Raw genomic sequence first — 17,380 nt, 5'->3', positions numbered from 1 at the left:
CCCTCCAAGGCTTCTGAGATGACGCGCCGCCCAAGGAGGGACATTTTACCTGAAGTCTGCATGAGGTAGACACGAACAGCGTTTGCAGCAGCCCCGCACAGGAACACGCCACTGAGCACAAGGCAGAGGTGGGTCAGGTTATAGCTGTAGTCCACAGTGGGGTTTGTGTAAATGACGTCGATGACCTTCCCCAGGAAGAAGGGAGCGGACATGGTGATGACACTGGACACCGCCAGAAACCCAACCGCAGCTGGAAAACACAAGCAACTCTCAGGTTCAGCGGTGCTCCGATCAAGGGGCGGAGTTCATCACGCCTCTTTTCCCAATGAACTTTGCAGAGCATGTGGTGCGCTCAGAGCTGGGGGTTTCCTCCCTTTAGCTCCTGGACCCTTAGGGCCTCCTTAGGGCCAGACCATGTGGGACGACTGCGGGGGGGCTGGCCACACCCAAGTACCCCAGCAAGACACCTTCTGCTTTGCCCTGGTCCGCTCAGCTCTTCTCTGGCGGGAGTAACTGAGCACTAGCCACAAAATCCCGCTCTGGCCTCCCTCCCTGCCTCTTGATCTGGGGGTTCAACTCAGACGATATTTTTCTTACATTCATGCTGTATGTTGTTATTCCTTGGCATCTAACTGTATCTTATCTTGAAGATCAAACTATGCAAGTAAAGCTCTCAATTATATCTAAAACTTCAAAGCACTTTAAATAGCCTTTGGAAAATAGTTATGGGCATCCATTACACATGTGATGTGTTCCTTCTTACTATTATGACTCTGGAGAACAAAGCACCAGAATATCAGCATGATATAAAAACAGACGAGAACACAACTGTTCACACATCTAAAAAACAGACAGAGGGGACAGAGTCTTACCAGGAAAGAAAACAGTGAGAAAACCCAATTAGGAAAAAACATGTATCCCAGATAACTGCATTCATAATAAAGGAATGCAAATTTATACGACAAAGATTTGTCTTTGTATCTACTGGACTGGCAAAGATCAGAGAGTTTGATCACACCGTGTTGGTAAAGCTGTGGTACAAGAAACATTTACACTGTTAGTGGGTGTGCAAGCTGTACATCTACAGTGCAGAGAGTGTGATCTTATCAGTCAGAATGTATATGCACACTCCCTTTCATCCACCAGTTCTCTAAGATTTTAACTTACAGATACACTACATACATGTACGTAAAAGTCATGCATTCAAGGATGTTCATTACCGCATTGCTTATACCAGCAAAAGATTCAACATTCCTAAACATTCATCAATAGAGAACAAATTAAATCAATTATGGAGCACTTATTTTATAAATATTATGCAGTCACTAAAAAGAATGAGGTGACTGTAGAGCAATGCATATGAAACAATCCACCAAGATACACTGTTTGTGAAAAAAGCCCAGAACACAAATGTTAACATTTGGGGGCTTTTTTGCTTGTTGGTTTTCAAGTTCATCTATGCACAGAATACCTCCAGGAGGGTAAAAAGAAACAGGTAACAGAGGTTCCTTCTGAAGCGTGGCACTGGATGGCTGGGGGCATGCTGCATCCAATGAGTACCTTTTGAGTTTGGTCCTGTTAGGAACCCAGCTAGCGCCATCACTGGAGTCAGTGGCAAGGCTCCCAGGTGGACACAGCATGGACTGAGCCCAAGAGATGGGAGCTCCCAACATCCGGCAAACAGCAGTTGCTTCTCTATCTGTGTCCTGCCTAACGCCAAGCCTCCAATTAAAGTCTTTACTTCTACATAACCTTAATAAAAGTACACAGCAAACTCAGTGCCAACTGGTTGACAAACAGAGCCGTAGGAGAAACGGGAGCCTGTCAGGGAATGTTTCACCCAACCCCTCCCTCCCCTCCCTGGGGTCCTCTAACACCCCCTTCTTGAGGCCTGCTCAGACAACCTGATTTGAAATACAGATTCCCAGCAGTGCCCGTCTCCCTCCCTTCCCATTTGTCTCCCAGCACCTCCCACCTCCTGGCATTCCAAGTGTTTCACTTGTTTACTGTATCACTCCATCAGGATAAAAAATTTTTGTTTTGTTCACTGTTGTATCCCCACTACCTACAGGGACACGCACACAATAAAAGGTCAATAAATAGTTGTTGGATGAATGAACAAATAAACTGAGCGTTGGCAGAAGAGGCATAGAAGTGTGTTAGATCAAAGTTCGATGACAGCCTAAATAGAAACCTAAGATCTGGCAGCTCAGGAACTCCACGTGGAAATGACTCCTCCGCACAGTGCCAGAAAGTCCATGTGCCTGGCTTAAAGTCCCACAATCATAATTTCACTGAATAACGTGAACCTGGCCAAGGGCCATTTCATTTCAATGTAAGACCCGGGGTCTTGTTTCAAAACGCCGTGTTCCTGACGACAGTGCCAAGAGGGACCGAAGCATGAACTCGCTCGCTCGCAAACCAGCGACCTGGGGAGCCAGGGCTCAGCCCAGAAGTGTCTGTTTCACCTTTCATCCGTAGCTAGTTTCTCTAGTCTGTTCTCTCCCTTCGGCGAATACTTCCAGAAGTGTAATGTATGTGAAGTACTATAAAGACCTCTCTCTCCCTCCTCTAGTCTTCGAATTCAAAGTTATGTTTCTAAAATAAGAACCTGCATATCGTGAATACGTGCTGGTTCTTACACAGTAATGATAATGATTACAAAGTGGAAAGAATTTAGCTGAATCCAAATTCGTTTTAGGATCCCCTCTTTTTCCTTATAATTAAAAAAGTGATTAACGGCTTGTTTTATTGCCATTTGCCTTTCTTCTACAAGTTCAATGAATACAAAAGTAAAAAAAAAATGTTTTTCAGTCTTTGGTTACCTGGGTTTGTGTTCATTAAGGTTTTACTGCACAGCACTGTCTTTGACATTAATAATACTTTAGCCTTGCCCCACAACTATCATTTCAGATTCCTCCCTAAACCCAACAAGCCAAGGATACCACAGTCCTTCTGAAATTCTCCTCCACCTCTTCTCTGTACTTAAGCATCTCGCTGGCCCCCGTCCTTGCTGGATGGGCCCCCTGCAACTGTTATCTGTCTCCTGACATACCTTTAAGTATCCTTCTGTTACCTTCATTCTATTGAATCCTGGCATTCAAAGAACGAAAGGAATCTCCTTCAAAAGAAAGAGGAAAGAAAATCTAAAATGTACACAGCTCCCGGAAGGGCAGGTTTGGGTGGGTGGAAGAGGCAATAACGCGTGGCTACCACCAGCTGGACATGGGACAGACCTTTCAATGATTCATTTGATGACTACAGGAGGCAGGTACCGCTATCCCAACTGCCATTCAAGGACTACAGATGCTGCACTCACCACTGTCTGAGGCACTGGACATGCACTGTCTCTTCCAACAACGCTCTGATGGTCCTCATTCTTTTCAGAGAGAAAACTCAAGCACAGAGAGGTGAGGGAGCTTGGCCAAGGTCACCCAATTCAAATAATGAAGAACCATGTTCCAAGACAAAGACTGTTTTCCTCGTCTTCCCACATTCCAGGCAGAGGAAACAGCACCGGCCAGCCTGGGGGTCAGGACAGGGCAAGGAGGAGAAAGGCTACAGGATAAAGCTGGAGCAGGCACCAGAGGTGCAGAGGAAGAAGGACTGAGAAAGGAAGTGGAGAAGTTCCAGGTCCTAGGTGCTAAAGTAGAACAGGGGCTGCTGCCTGCGCAAGGCGGGCTTAAAAGAGCTTCAGGCTGGGAAGCCAGTCAGATTTGCTTTTTAAATGATCCTCTCTGGCTGCAGAGTGAAAAGAAAGCACTGGAGGCCAGTGGCCATAGCTTCCAGGTGAGAGGGGCCCCCAGGTGAACCAGGGTAGGGCAGAGAGGATAAGGAGGGTGACGAGGATTGCAGATATTTTGGAGAACTAGACTATAGGACCTGATGACTTTTGGATTTGGGGAGCATGTTGGAAAGCTCAGTTCTGAAGTTGGGACTGACAGGATCAGTACACTAGCTCTGCCATCTAGCTGTTTGAACTTGAATGAGTCACTCAACCTCTCTATCTCAGTTTCTTCATCTGTAAAATGGAAATAAAAATAACACCTCCCTCATGGAAATGTTTGAGGTGTACATGAAATATGCATACGTAAAGTGTCTGGCACAGTGTCCAGTGTCTAGTGAACAGTAAGTATCAGTTATTATCTGTGTTTCTGCTGCAAGGAGTCAAAAATGATCTGTGTTTGGTTTTAGCCACGGGGTCCATACAGCAGTTCCACTCTCTGAGAGAAGGGATGGAGGAGGAAAGGCAGCTTTGGAGAGGAAGGTAACTCTGTATTTTAGACATGCTGAGTTTTCAGGTGTCTACAGGGGACAACGAGGTAGAGGGTACATGCAGGTCAGCGGCCAAGGTGAAGGAACCCGGCATCTAAGCTGGATGGGGCAGGAAGTGAAGAGGGGCTGACAGATGAGCAGGAAGTGGAGAGCTTAGGAAACTTTCCAGGTTTGTGGAGTCATCTGTAGAACAAAGATCTGAGCAAGGCCAGAATGTCTGCGTGTGCTACAGAGTCTGACCTGTGCCATATTGTCAACAGCGAGGCCTGCCTTTGACTCAGTGCTCGCTGTCCAGCAGACACACCATGGGAGCCACCCATGGAACTTAAAATTTTCCAGTTGCCACATTAAAAAGAACAAAAAGAAACAGGTAAATTGATTTCAGTAACATATTTTATTTGACCCAAGATATCCAAAATGTTAATTAACATGTAATGAACATTAAAAAAATAGTAACAGTTTAACTTTTTTTTCATACTAAATCCTTTCAAATTCTGGTATATATTTTACACTTCAGTTAACTCTGACTAGCATATTTCACAGCACAGCTACAGAACATTAACGTTTTCTCTGCAATATGGTATCTCCATAGCACACAACATCCCTGGCTTTCTGGAACAGTCGCGAAGGTTCAGCCTCACTGTCCCACCAGTCCTTTTCTTGTCAGAGGCTCTGTCCTGACTTGGGCTTCAAAAAGCAGCCATTCTAAGCCCTCTCCTTGCTTCCCGCCTCCACTGGTTTTATCTCGCTACTCGGTTGGGTCACTTCACGGTCTATCTTCATAAAATGTAACTACAAACTCAGCAAAGGCTCCTGGCGGGCATCAGGTTCTGAGAACAATCCTAATCTCAAACCACATAAGCCCTTATCAGTCCTTAAGTGAAAGGCGCCCTCCCAAGTCCTCCACTGAGGCCCTAACTGAACACAGCGGGGAGGATGTGCACCTTCCGCATCTGACCAGGAGCCCGCCTGGGGGGGCCCCTGGTCAAGTGCACAAAGCAAGCTCCTCTGCACCGAGGCCACCACACAAAGAACTCACGCCTGAGACCCAACTTCGTGCACAGGGCTCCCTGCCTCTGACTTACTGGGGTGCTTGGGGTCCTCAGCAGCCCCTTCCATCTGCCAGGCGCAGCAAGATGGCTCTCACCAATTACTTCTTATCCCTTCAGGCCACAGGGGGCTCCTCAGTGAGCTCCTCCATCTTTTAAGACTCTGTGACTAAGGTGATAAGATGAAGAATTATCAGTAAAAAAAAAAAAAGGCTGGAGAGCAACTCTGCAGGCCAGAGCTGGAGGAAGATATCTGCAAACTACACAAAATGAGACAGGGAAGGCGGGAGGGGGGGGGGGCTTCGAGGACTGCAGTTCCTTTAGAAGAGAAATAGAAATACTACCAAAACTGTCCTCAGCAGGTATCTATAAGCATTTTAAATGGTAGACCATGTTTTCAAAGTTTCTGATACAAATCACTTAAGCAAAGTTTCCTGGTCACACAGTTCAGATGACATACTCAGCAAACTGCTGAACACCGATGAACGTATTTTTATTCAAATGTATAGCTGAATTTTTGAAAAAGGATTTCTGTATTCATGTTTCTAAAAATTAACATTGGAATTCCTTCTCTTTAACTCAGCTTTTTTGGTCTCTTGATTAAAAAATACACACACACATCGTGCTTTTTATTTCCATCAGTTTACAGAGGTGTGTCAACATCTGCGGCTGCTCTTACAATGATACGTTACAAATGAATGATGACCCCCCCACCACTTCCTCCCAATCTTACAAATGCCAACATCCAGAGTGCCTTCAATATATTAATGACTTTTGAGGAAATCATATATCCTAATAAGGAGCTTTCATCAGATTTCCTTATTATATACCATATATATTTATTATCTGTTTAAAAACTGGAAAAAAAATTAGTGAACCAACCCCAGATTTATTTCCTCAAATTATATGTACCTAGTTATTCAATACAGCAGATATAAATAGCTCCCCTCCTTAAAATAAAAGGAGGTACAGCCTATGCCTTGTTTAATGCTAGCACAGCACACTAACATGGCAAGACATGTGGGAACGGGCTAGGAGGGCACAGGGCTGGGCTGGGCTACTCAATGTGGCTGAGCACATGTGGGCACCAGGAAAGCCTGACACTAAAAACACCTTCAGAAACAAAGTGGATTTCCTTACGCTGACTTTGACTTACATATGGGAATGATGGCAATACCCCACGGTGCTCAGGGTCTCTAAATTCAGGCCACAATCTGGACTTGGCTGTACTGTCATTTATTCCTTCTTCTAAGGCACCCTGCTCTGTGCCACACACATGCTGAGAACTAGACACAAAAAGTTGAATCAGACACAGTCCCTTTCACAAGAGCTCACAATCCAGTGAGAGCTCCTAGTCTCAAATTTTTCTTTTAAAAGAGGAAAAGATCTTTGAAAGATCCTTGAAAATATGCACACAACTTACTAAGCAACGAGATGATTCCCTTAATGCCTCAGTGACACCAAGAATCCCCCTAAGTCAGTGAGGGGTAAAATGTTCCCACTTTAAGTGCCTCCTCCATGGCACCAACCTGCCCTAAATCACAAATCACTCGCTAGGACTATCCTGTCTAAAGCAATGGATTTGTAGTAAAGACCGTGGGATTCACCCCTGTTTCAACGGTTGCACCTGATAACCTCACAAGTCCTCTTTCCAAGCCCTCATCACAGCTACAGTTTTATCTCTGGTCATACACGATCTGTTCATTAATGTTTCTCCCCGACTAAACTGCAAGCCCCAACAGGAGCAGAACCATGTGTCCTTCCGCTCACCAATGTAAACCAACCGACTAGCACACAATGAGGCACAATAAATATTAAAGAAACAAACACTTGGAAAAATCTCAAAACCTTTTAGATCTTACAAGGCCCTTGCATTAAACATTTCTCCATTCATGGCTAAAAATGAAAACCTGTTTATCTGGATTTTGTTTCTAAAAATATTTAGATTTCTTTAAAAAGTTACTCAATTAAGATTCAGTTGGGTTATGAGCTAGTTTCTCAAAGCTTCTACAGTGTGCAGATCACTGATCTTGGTCAGTGTTGACTGTCCTGAAAAGAGTTTAGTAACTTCCTGCCTGCCACCCAGGAAGGCAAAGGCATGAGACAAATCTGAAAGATATAGATTGTTTTGTGTCACATTAAAACTACCGTTGACTGCTTAATAAACTTACCTAAAGCAAATAATGTTTTTTAGGTAAGTGTAAGTGCAAGTGCATATTACAAAATAAGTCTATTTGGGGCTAGAATTAATTTTACAAAGAATGACTCAGGTCATTTTGAGAATGCTGGCAAAGCGAAAGTAGAACAGACGCAAAGATTTTAAGAAGGAGGTACTGCTTCACTGGTATAATATGTCAAGCTAAGAAAACAAACATTAAGACAGTTCTGTGAACGGATTCCCAGCTGACCCGAAAGCCTTGGCAATGCTACTGTGAGACGCGCTCCGTCCGGCACTTGTCGGGAGAACGCCGGGGGGAAGCCATCCCGTCCCTCCTCACCGTTTCCAGTGGCCCAGGGCCTCTGCCACCCCCGCAATGTCCCCTCCCGGTGGCCCCGGGCCCTCGCGCTCGGTAAGGCGTGCCGGCGACAGAGGGAAGAGGGGAGCACCCACCTGTCAGTCTCCAGCGCTCGGGGTGCGCCAGCCTTAAGAGCTTCCGGGCCTCCGAGCGCCGGGCCGCCGCGGGCCGCAGCAGCGGGTCGCGGCCGGGGGTCGCCGCGGCTGCAGGCACCGCCGGCCCGCGCCGCCAGGCCTCGCCCCCCGTCCGCGCGACCAAGGCCGGGCCGCCAGGGAGCCCCGCGCGCGGGAGCCGGGGGGCACCGAGCCCGGCGAGCGCCCCGCACCTGTAGGGGCCCGGGGGCCGCGCCCACAGCCCCAGGAGCCGCGCGAGGCCCGCTCCGCCCGCGGGGCCGCCGGGACCCCCGCCCGGGCAGCTGCCAGCCCAGCGGCGAGGGGCTCGCGCGGCTCCTTCACCTGCGAGGAGCGCCGGCCCCGCGCCCCAAGGCCGCGCAGGCCCCAGGCGCGTCGGCGGCGGCCGGACTCCGGGGACGCGGGCCGCCGGGCCCCGTCTCACGAGCAGCCGCAGCGGCCAGCCAGGGGGGCCGCGCATGGCGCCGCGTCGGACCCGAGCGCCTCAGACCGCCGCCCCGCCCGCGGTCGCCGCCGCCGCCGCTCGCCGCACCGGGCCGACGCCCCCGCGCCCGCCCCATCCCCGCCCGCGCCGGCCCCGCCCCCAGGGCGGCGAGCCGGGTCCAGACCACCCCCCAGGAGCCCGCGCCGGCCTCGGGCGCCCTCCCGCAGCGCCCCCTACCGGGCGGCCAAGCGACGGGCGCGCTGCCCGAGCCGCCGCGGACGAGGCTGGGAAAAACGAGAAAAGCGACGCGCGCCGCTGCGCCTGCGCACCGCCGCGCGGGGAGCATTTTCGCGCTCTCCCGGCGCCTCGGGAAGAACCTGGGAGCGGCGGGAGCCCTTTCTCACGCCGGTGCACAAGGCGGAGCGCGCAGACGCGATCACACGATGCCCGGCTCCTGGATGCGGGTGGACGGCGAGCTCCCCGGGCGGTCCAGGCAGGGGCGGCGCCTGTCACCCCACGTCTCGTGCCGAGCACTCGGCTCGGGCGCTGGAGCGCTGCCGGACCCGACGCCGCTGCGGGTCAGCGCGGTTCTGGAAGGGGTTGTGCAGGACAGGGTTGGCGAAGAGTGAAACTTGGATAGCTCTGAGAAGAGAAAGAAATATACGGTGAACAGAAGTGCAGAAGCGGACCTGGTCGAGGCACTCCGGCTGCTCCAGAGGGAGAAGACTGGTCAGAACGCAATGTATTTTAATCCACGTGCAGGGAAAGCCAGAGGAGAGGATCTTAAAACCCACTAGGACACAGAGACTTAATGGTGGGGCATCTGCACGCTGGGGGATGGTGAGGGCACCAGTCTGGTTCTTATCTAAGAGTGGTTGAGAAAGATGGATAACTTGGTTGACTTGTCGGTATTTTTACAGGCTGGGACTAGGGTGAGGCAGTTGCCTCAACTGCAGTATTTATGGAGTCTGGTTGGGGGGAGGTCTATAATCAAGATATATTTCAGAGCAAATTTTAAAAAAAATCAAAGTTAATGAAAAAAAATTCATGATGCAAGATGTCCGTTGAAGCTGACTCTACTGATTTATGAGTAGGCATTTGATACTGGGAAAGATTTGTTAGGTGACTAATGAAAGCAAGAGAGATACAGGACCTCATACCCCACGTCAAAGAATGACCTCCCAGTTGGAGAGAACGTGACAATTTTAACTCAGATCTAACCTTCCCCTTCTTTTCTCTTTTCTACTTTCCAGAAAACTCTTGCTGCTGCAAAGCTGGGGAAGGCAGGACTAGCCTTTGCGTTCTGCCTTCCCCAGAATGAAGTCCACCAGGCTGTTTCAGCCAGCACTCTCTGGGGCCTAGAGTCAAAAGATAAATAGCTCAAGTGTAGCTGATTTAAAAACAAACAAACAAAAAACCCTCTCTGTGTTGCTTACGTTTCTAAGAATCAGTCAGATGATAATGTGAAAATAATTATCCCTGACAAAACTGTCATGCTTAAAAAAAATCCCGCCCAACTGTCATATAATATACAAGACAAGAATTATTTACTAGCATCGAATCTAAAGGAAATATCCATGGTGCTTAAAAAAAATAAAATTGGGGAACGGCATAGGGAATAAATATTGGCTGGGGGATCATCTGGACTCCCATAGTCATCACACCAAAAAAAAAAATTTAAAAAGCATGGCCTACTCTAAATATATATTTATATTTATTTTACATATATATATGTGTATATATATATATATATATATATATATATATATATATTCAATAGGAAGAGAGGTCATAGTAAATGCAAGGCAATTATATATATTTTTTCCCATTTTAAAATAAGGATAATTTCTCACTGCCTTTTTAGAAATTAGGATAAAATTCCTTGGCCACTGGAAGAACCAAGAAATGCTCAAAGGTGTATTTGGGAAAGAAGAAAACCAACCACTTAGATGTGAGTGGATTAATAGTACAAAATACCTCAGGAAAGCAAGGAAAGGCTGTATATTAACTCTGAGACAACAAGCAGAAGTTCAATTCCTACCCACAGAAAGATGGAAAGGGCTTTGGTGGGGGTGTGACTGAACCAAGGAGTAAAATCTGGCCCTCAGTGAATAGACTTACTAGATTGGGTGGCCAAACAGGTGTTGAATTCAAAAAGGACGTCTTTTGAGCGAAATCTGAGAACAGTTGAGGTTACTTCAAGGACAGTTCCACCTGTGGGTTCTAGCCTCTCCCAAAGGGAGACCACGGACGGGTCCCATGGAGCAATCTGTGATCTGATGGGGGAATCATTCAACCCTTCTTAGTTCCTTTTTCTTAACTCAAACTTTGCAACTCGTCCTGTCAGGGGTAGCGTGGCAGGGTGATGGCTAAAGGTGGAACATGCAGTTCAGTGGAGCACAAAGCAAGAAAGGGGCAGAAGTGCTTTGTAAATTCCTCTGAAGTCTGGATTTAAGCTTTTGGTAACCATGCTTAACAGAGAATGCCGAGGCTGTAACTCTGTAGGCTTAGGCAGGCTGAATGCAATGTATGTAGAAGATGTCAGCATCTTTGGCTTTTACCTGCTCTCTCCCTTACCTTCTCCCAAAAATTCTAGAGGAAGTTTGATATGGGTTAAGTTGTGTCCCTCCCAAAAAGGTATGCTGAAATCCTAAACCCTAGTCCTTCAGAATGGGATCTTACTTGGAAGTAGAGTTTTTGCAGGTGTAGTTAAGATGAGGTCATATTGGAGTAGGAACAGGTTGTCCTGATAAGTTGGCCACGTGGAGACAGAGACACACGGGGAAAACGCCATGTGATGTCAAAGGCAGAGATGGCAGTTCTACAGCTGCAAGCCAAGGAATGCCAGAGATCGTCCACAAATCACCAGATGCTGCCAAGGGCGAGGAAAGGATTCTCCTACAAGTTTCAGAGGGACTGTGGCCCTCAAAACCTTGATCTCAGGCTTCTAGCCTCCAGAACCATGAGACAATAAATTTATTTTAACCCCCCTGATTTGTGGTACTTTACTAAGGTAGCTATTGGAAAGGAATCCCCAGGCTTAACAACAGTGTCTTGTGTAATTCTGCAGTAGTTGCCCAGTGTTTGTCCACTTACCCATGTTTGACCAAAAAAGCAACTGAGTTATTCAGGCTACTCTAAACAGTCACTTTGCATATCATTTCTGCTACAGTGCTTAACTTTATTTTACCAGAAGTTTATTCAGCAGCTGTCAGGATTTCAGGCTACACAAAGAACCATGCATGTTCTAATGAAATGTAGCTCAGAGCGGGGCGAGGGTGTAGCTCAAGTGGTAGAGTGCATGCTTAGCATGCATAAAGTCCTAGGTTCAATCCCCAGTACCTCCTCAATGAGTAAATAAATAAACCTACTTAGGAGACACAGGCAAAATATTCTCTGACATAAATCTTAGCAGTGTTCTCCTAGAGCAGTCTACCCAGGCAATGGAAATAAAAGCAAAAATAAACAAATGGGGCCTAATTAAACTTATAAGCTTTTGCATAGCAAAGGAAACCATAAGCAAAACAAAAAGACAACCTACGGAATGGAAGAAAAAATTTGCAAAAGATGAGACTGACAAGGGCTTAATTTCCAGAATATGTAAACAGCTCATACAACTTAATAAGAAAAAAACAAACAACCCAATCTAAAAATGGGCAGAAGACCTAAACAAGCAATTCTCCAATGAAGACATACAAAAGGCCCACAGGCACATGAAAAAAAATGCTCAATAGCACTAGTTGTCAGAGAAATGCAAATCAAAACTACAATGAGGTATCACCTCACACCAGTCAGAATGGCCATCATTCAAAAGTCCACAAGTGATACATGTTGGAGAGGAAACCCTCCTACACTGTTGGTGGAAATATAGTTTGTTGTAGCCATTATGAAAAACAGGATAGAGATTCCTCAAAAGACTGAAAATAGACTTACTATATGATCCAGCAATTCCACTCTTGGGCATATATCCAGTGGGAACCTTAATTCAAAAAATATATGCACCCCAATATTCATAGCATCACTATTTACAACAGCCAAGACATGGAAACAACCTAAACGTCCATCAACAGATGACTGGATAAAGAAGCTGTGGTGTATTTATATAATAGAATACTACTCAGCCATAAAAAAGAATAAAATAATGCCATTTGCAGCAATATGGATGAACCTGGAGATCACCATTCTAAGTGAAATAAGCCAGAAAGAGAAAGAAAAATACCATATGATATCATATATATATCTAAAATAAAAAAAAAACACTAATGAATATTTACAAAACAAATGCACAGACATAGAAAACAAACTTATGGTTACCAGAGGGAGAAGGGGATGGGAAGGGTAAGTTGGGAGTTTGAGGTTTGCAGATACTAAATACTAATCTATAAAATAGATAAACAACAAGTTTATACTGTATATAACACAGGGAACTATAGTCAATATCTTGTAGTAACCCATAATGAAAAAGAATATGAAAAGGAATATATGTATGTTCACGTGTGACTGAACTGGTATGCTGTACACTGGAAACTGACACGATGTAGTAAACCTGATGCTGATGTGAATTGCTTCTGGAAAGCTCTTGTTGTAGGTATTAAAATTTTAAATGCATATATCCTTTGGTCCTGCAGTATAACCTCTAGGATTTTAAAAAATAGACTTTATTTTTCTAGAGCAGTTTTAGGTTCACAGCAAAACTGAGTGGGAAGTACAGAGATTTCCCATATACCTGTCTTTCCCACACATGCACAGTATGCCCCAACATCCCTCACCAGAGTGGCACATTTGTTACAATAGATGAGCCTACATTGACACATCATTATCACCCCAAGTCCATAGTTTACATTAGGTTTCACTCTTGGTGTATATTCTGTGAGCTTTAACGAATCCGTAATGATCTATATCCAGCATCATAGTATCATAGAGAGTATTTTCAGTGCCTTAAAAATCCCCTGTGCTTTGTTATCCCTCCCCACCAACCCCTGACAACCACTGATCTTTTTACTGTCTCTATAGTTTTGCCTTTTCCAGAATTCCACATAACACTGTTGGAATCATATGGTATATAGCCTTTTAGATAAGCTTATTTCACTTATAATGCATTTAAGTTTCCTTGTGTCTTTTCATGGCTCCCTAGTTCATCTATTTTTCTTATTGACTCATGTTCCATTGTCTAGGTGTACTGCAGTTTATTTATCCACTCACCTAGTGAAGGACATCTTAGTTGCTTCCAAATTTTCGCAATTATGAATAAAGCTGCTATAAACATCCATATGCAGGTTTTTGTGCACACATAGTTTTCAGTTCCTTTGGGTAAACACAAAAGAGCAAGATTGCTGGATCATATGGTAAGAGTTTGTTTAGTTTTGTAAGAAACTGCCAAACTGCCTTCCAAAGTGGCTGTACCATTTTGCATTTACACCAGCAATGAATGAGAGTTCCTGTTGCTGCACGTCCTTGTCAGCATTTGGTGGTGTCGATGTTTTGATTTTAGCCATTCTAATAGATGTGTCACTTCTAGGAATTTAAGCTACATATATACTCTTACATCTGTGGAATGATCATTGCATACAAAGATATTTACTGCAGTATTGTTTATAATAGCAAGACTGGAAATTGCAGTTCATCATTATGGCATAGTTAAATAAATTGGGGTACATTCAGGCAATAGATGACCATGCAATCTTCAGGAAGAATGAGGTCGTTCTCTCTGTGGACATTCTATCTATGTGGCTGACTGGCATCTCTTCTGAGGGGGATGCTTTCTGCTAAGCACAGCATTCAGAGGTCTTCCTACCCTGTGCCCACACCCTGATGTCCATTCGTATAAGGGTCCTCCGTCCCAGACCTCCTCCTCCTTGGTCATCCAGGTCCCTGAAATAGCCAGCCAGATCATTCAATATATATGAGTCCATATGTATTTTTATCTTAGGCCACTTTTCCTTTCCCACGATGAACATAACCAGGCACACTGCCTATCAGGAAGATTTCCCCTTTCCGCTCTCTTTCAAGGTCATGCCTGATTGTGGTTACAACGGAGCTGCCATCCATTTTTTGAGCTTGAATTTTCTCACTGAGCCAGCCCATCCTTAATCAACTTTGGGTGCTTTCTTCTTGCTTCAGCTGGTTGTATGGGACACCTCCTTCCCCCACACATGGCCATTCATGTAAGTTGCGGGAGGGGTACTGATGCAACCATGGTGGGGGGCAAAGGGTCTGGCTACCTGCTCACGTGGCTCACCTGTCCCCTCCTGTCCTGCTGGGGCTCAATCTGGATGTACCATCTTGTGTTAAGTTATCTCTGGGCTCACCTGATCCTACGAGTTGATGGGTCTAAACGCAAGTCACGATGGGCAGTCCTGGAGGCCTGACCACTTGCTGTCCACGGTCAACATTCGATCCTTTCCGGAGCCCTGTAACATAATCAGGAGTGATTTTTCAAGACGCGGAGACGACGGCCCTGTTCCAGAGCTGCCTCTCCCCCGTGCTTGCCACCACCAACTCGCGGCATCACCTCCATTAGCTTCAGATCTGCTGGATCGTGTGACCCCAGCAGAACTGCCTTGCCTGAGCCTGGGCTTGCCGAAGAGCCCCTTTCTGCTCCAGGTTCTATTTGAAGGGGGACCGTCTGTGTCACCTGGCATACGGCCTGGAGGGGTAGTCCTGAGGGTGAAACGTGTCCCTCCAGGATCCAAGGAGGCGTCTCTCTTAGCAGTGATGTTGCAGCGTGTCTTTTACTTTGAGTGAGTATCCCATACCCCTGGCACTGGGCTGATGGGGCCTTTGAATCTTTTCGTGAATTATCTCTGGGTCTTACCTCCAGCAATACGTCAGCCCTGCATATTGTATTTACCTGGAGAGGTCAGGCATCTCCTCATGGGTTGGGCCAGGCATATGAAGTGGTAGAAACATGTGGCAGACATTTCCAATATAAACATACGTGCTTTTCAAGCAGTAGAAGAATTATTAAGGAAACTGCTTTTGTGTGGGACCAAGTCATCAGGTCAGATAATGATTAATGTGACAAAAATAAGAGGTAAGTTTTGGAATTTGCCATAAAACTTGATTTTGAGCATTGTTTTAAATCCACTGAGTTTGAGAAAGGAAATTTGTTTTTCTCTGATAGGCTAGATCCAGGGCATTAATGTTCATAGAAATTTCTTGAACAGTTGGACACATTTATCAAGAAAAACAAAACAAAACCACTTACTGGGCAGGCTTAGCAAACCTTGTTAGAATTCAACTGACATGCAAACATTTCAGGTGTCTGAGTACCTGCAAGTTACAAGACTGACCTCTCGGGTAACTGAAAAATGGAGGTACCAGTTGAGCAAATCTGGGTGTGCAAAATATTCACCCTATATCAGTCTTTATAACTTCCAGGTTGTGCCGTCTACGGATATTTAAAGGGCTTAGTTAACATAGTGCTGAGTGTAATGAAATATTTCACATTGTCTTAAAATTCCTGAACACACTTAACATCATCCTCTTTGAACCTGCAGGATCCCACATCCGGTGATGGGGCCCTATGCTGCACCACCAGGCTGACCGGCTGCAAGTATTTTGGGTATTTGCTTTTAGTTAATAGATTAGCTCCATGGTATTACTGCTCATAGGGATTTCCTGAGCTGTTGCGCGTACTGACGAGAAGCAGGTAGATCTTAAGCACACGATGCTGACCTTCACCCTGAAAGCAAACATTTCAGTTCAGTGATGGAGTACCTGCTGTGACCAAGGCCTCTCTGATAATGGAACAGTGAAGGTACCCTTTGTGCACCGTCACTATCCAGTTAAAAGAATGGAGTTTCTGGCACCTAGTGCAAGGCCTGGCACACAGTAAATATTCTATAAGGGGTAGCTTTCATTATTAGCACCTACTCCCTTCTTTTATCTCTTCCCCACCCCCAATGTCTCAGTTACCAAAAGAAGAACCTTGCCCCCAAAAGTCAGCTTGGTTTTGGTTTAGCGTTGATTGTAACCTAAGTGCCGGTCCTGCGGCTGCACTGTGGGAGCCCACAGAGAAGAGATGCCTGGCGGAGAGAGGGGGAAGCTACTTTTCTCCTCGAGGGAGTCACCCTCTGCGTGGCTCACAAGAAGGTGGAAGGACAGGGGAGCGAGGGAAACCGTCTAGGCCCTTCAAAAAGGAAGGCACTAACTACTGGCTGGAAGACCTGTGTCATTAGAGCATAAGGCCCTGAGAGAATAGGTCCAAAAATAGAGAAAAGGAGAAGGGACATTAACTCCTGGCCTGTCTCCAATTTATTTGTGTTGCTCAGGGCTCAGCAGAGCCAGAGGGGACCCAGGCAGGAGCTGACGAGAAAAATCTCAGGGGTCCTTTTAACAGCGCTGCTTTGGATCATGGCTGGGATGGGCTCTGCACCCAACAGAAGGCCATTTCAGGATCCCCAGCTGCAGTCAGCGGGCCCTCTGTGCGCTTTGGCTGCAGCTGGAAGGGAGCCCGTGGCGGCCCCGCCTTCATCGTTCAGGACGCGGGGAAGAGCTGTTCTCAGAGCCCGGGCTCTGCACGCAGGCAGGCGGATCCCACCCATCTTCACCCAGTCTCAAGTCAGACGCCAAGCCTGATCAAGTTTTTGGACCTCTTCGCAAGGAGAGGAAAGGCATTGAAAACAAGGTGGACCTGGCTGAGAAAAGAGAGAGGAAGATAAGAAGTGAAGCTGGCTCTCCAAAGAGTGGGCTAAACTTTGGGGATGGTAAATTCTCAATTCCGTTCTCAAACTGGAATTAGGGCTCTCATTCTTTTTGTTTTTTTTTTTTTATTTGTTCCTTTTATTTTTTTTAACTTTTTTTTATTGAGTTATAGTCATTTTACAATGTTGTGTCATCTCATTCTTTTTTTTAGGATGAAAGAGTTTAACATTACAGAGAAATATTTCTCATTAAGGAGACTTTAGTTTTCTGTCATTTAAGCGGTCAGATTTTGACTTCTCTGTTTTCCACAACTAGCCCTTAACAAAGATGACAGTTGGG

The 17,380-nt window shown here is 46.0% G+C and overlaps 1 protein-coding gene and 1 long non-coding RNA gene across 3 annotated transcripts in view; one reads left to right on the top strand and one right to left on the bottom strand.

Annotated features, from left to right (window-relative positions):
• ABCB10 (ATP binding cassette subfamily B member 10) overlaps window positions 1-8,499 on the bottom strand; it is a 33,933-nt gene extending 25,434 nt beyond the window's left edge. The window contains exons 1-2 of one of the 2 annotated variants that reach the window (XR_012509915.1): window positions 7,936-8,499; window positions 50-250 (exon numbers count right to left, since the gene is read on the bottom strand). Coding sequence is in view for 1 of the 2 variants with exons in the window: in XM_010962842.3 (XP_010961144.3) it covers window positions 50-250; window positions 7,936-8,431 (697 nt within the window). In the remaining variant the exon portion in view is untranslated. The remainder of the gene's footprint in view (window positions 1-49; window positions 251-7,935) is intronic. The other variant, XM_010962842.3, reaches the window with a different exon arrangement.
• A 108-nt stretch (window positions 8,500-8,607) lies between these two features.
• On the top strand, window positions 8,608-11,389 carry LOC141579027 (uncharacterized). The gene is made up of 2 exons (XR_012509916.1): window positions 8,608-9,235; window positions 9,649-11,389. It is a non-coding gene; the product is annotated as an uncharacterized LOC141579027 (long non-coding RNA).
• Window positions 11,390-17,380: the final 5,991 nt, after the last annotated feature.

Source organism: Camelus bactrianus, chromosome 11 (assembly GCF_048773025.1).
Source record: "Camelus bactrianus isolate YW-2024 breed Bactrian camel chromosome 11, ASM4877302v1, whole genome shotgun sequence".
Lineage (NCBI taxonomy): Eukaryota > Metazoa > Chordata > Mammalia > Artiodactyla > Camelidae > Camelus > Camelus bactrianus.
The sequence above is the reverse complement of the archived record's forward strand: the minus strand, read 5'-3'. Positions and strand labels throughout refer to the sequence as shown.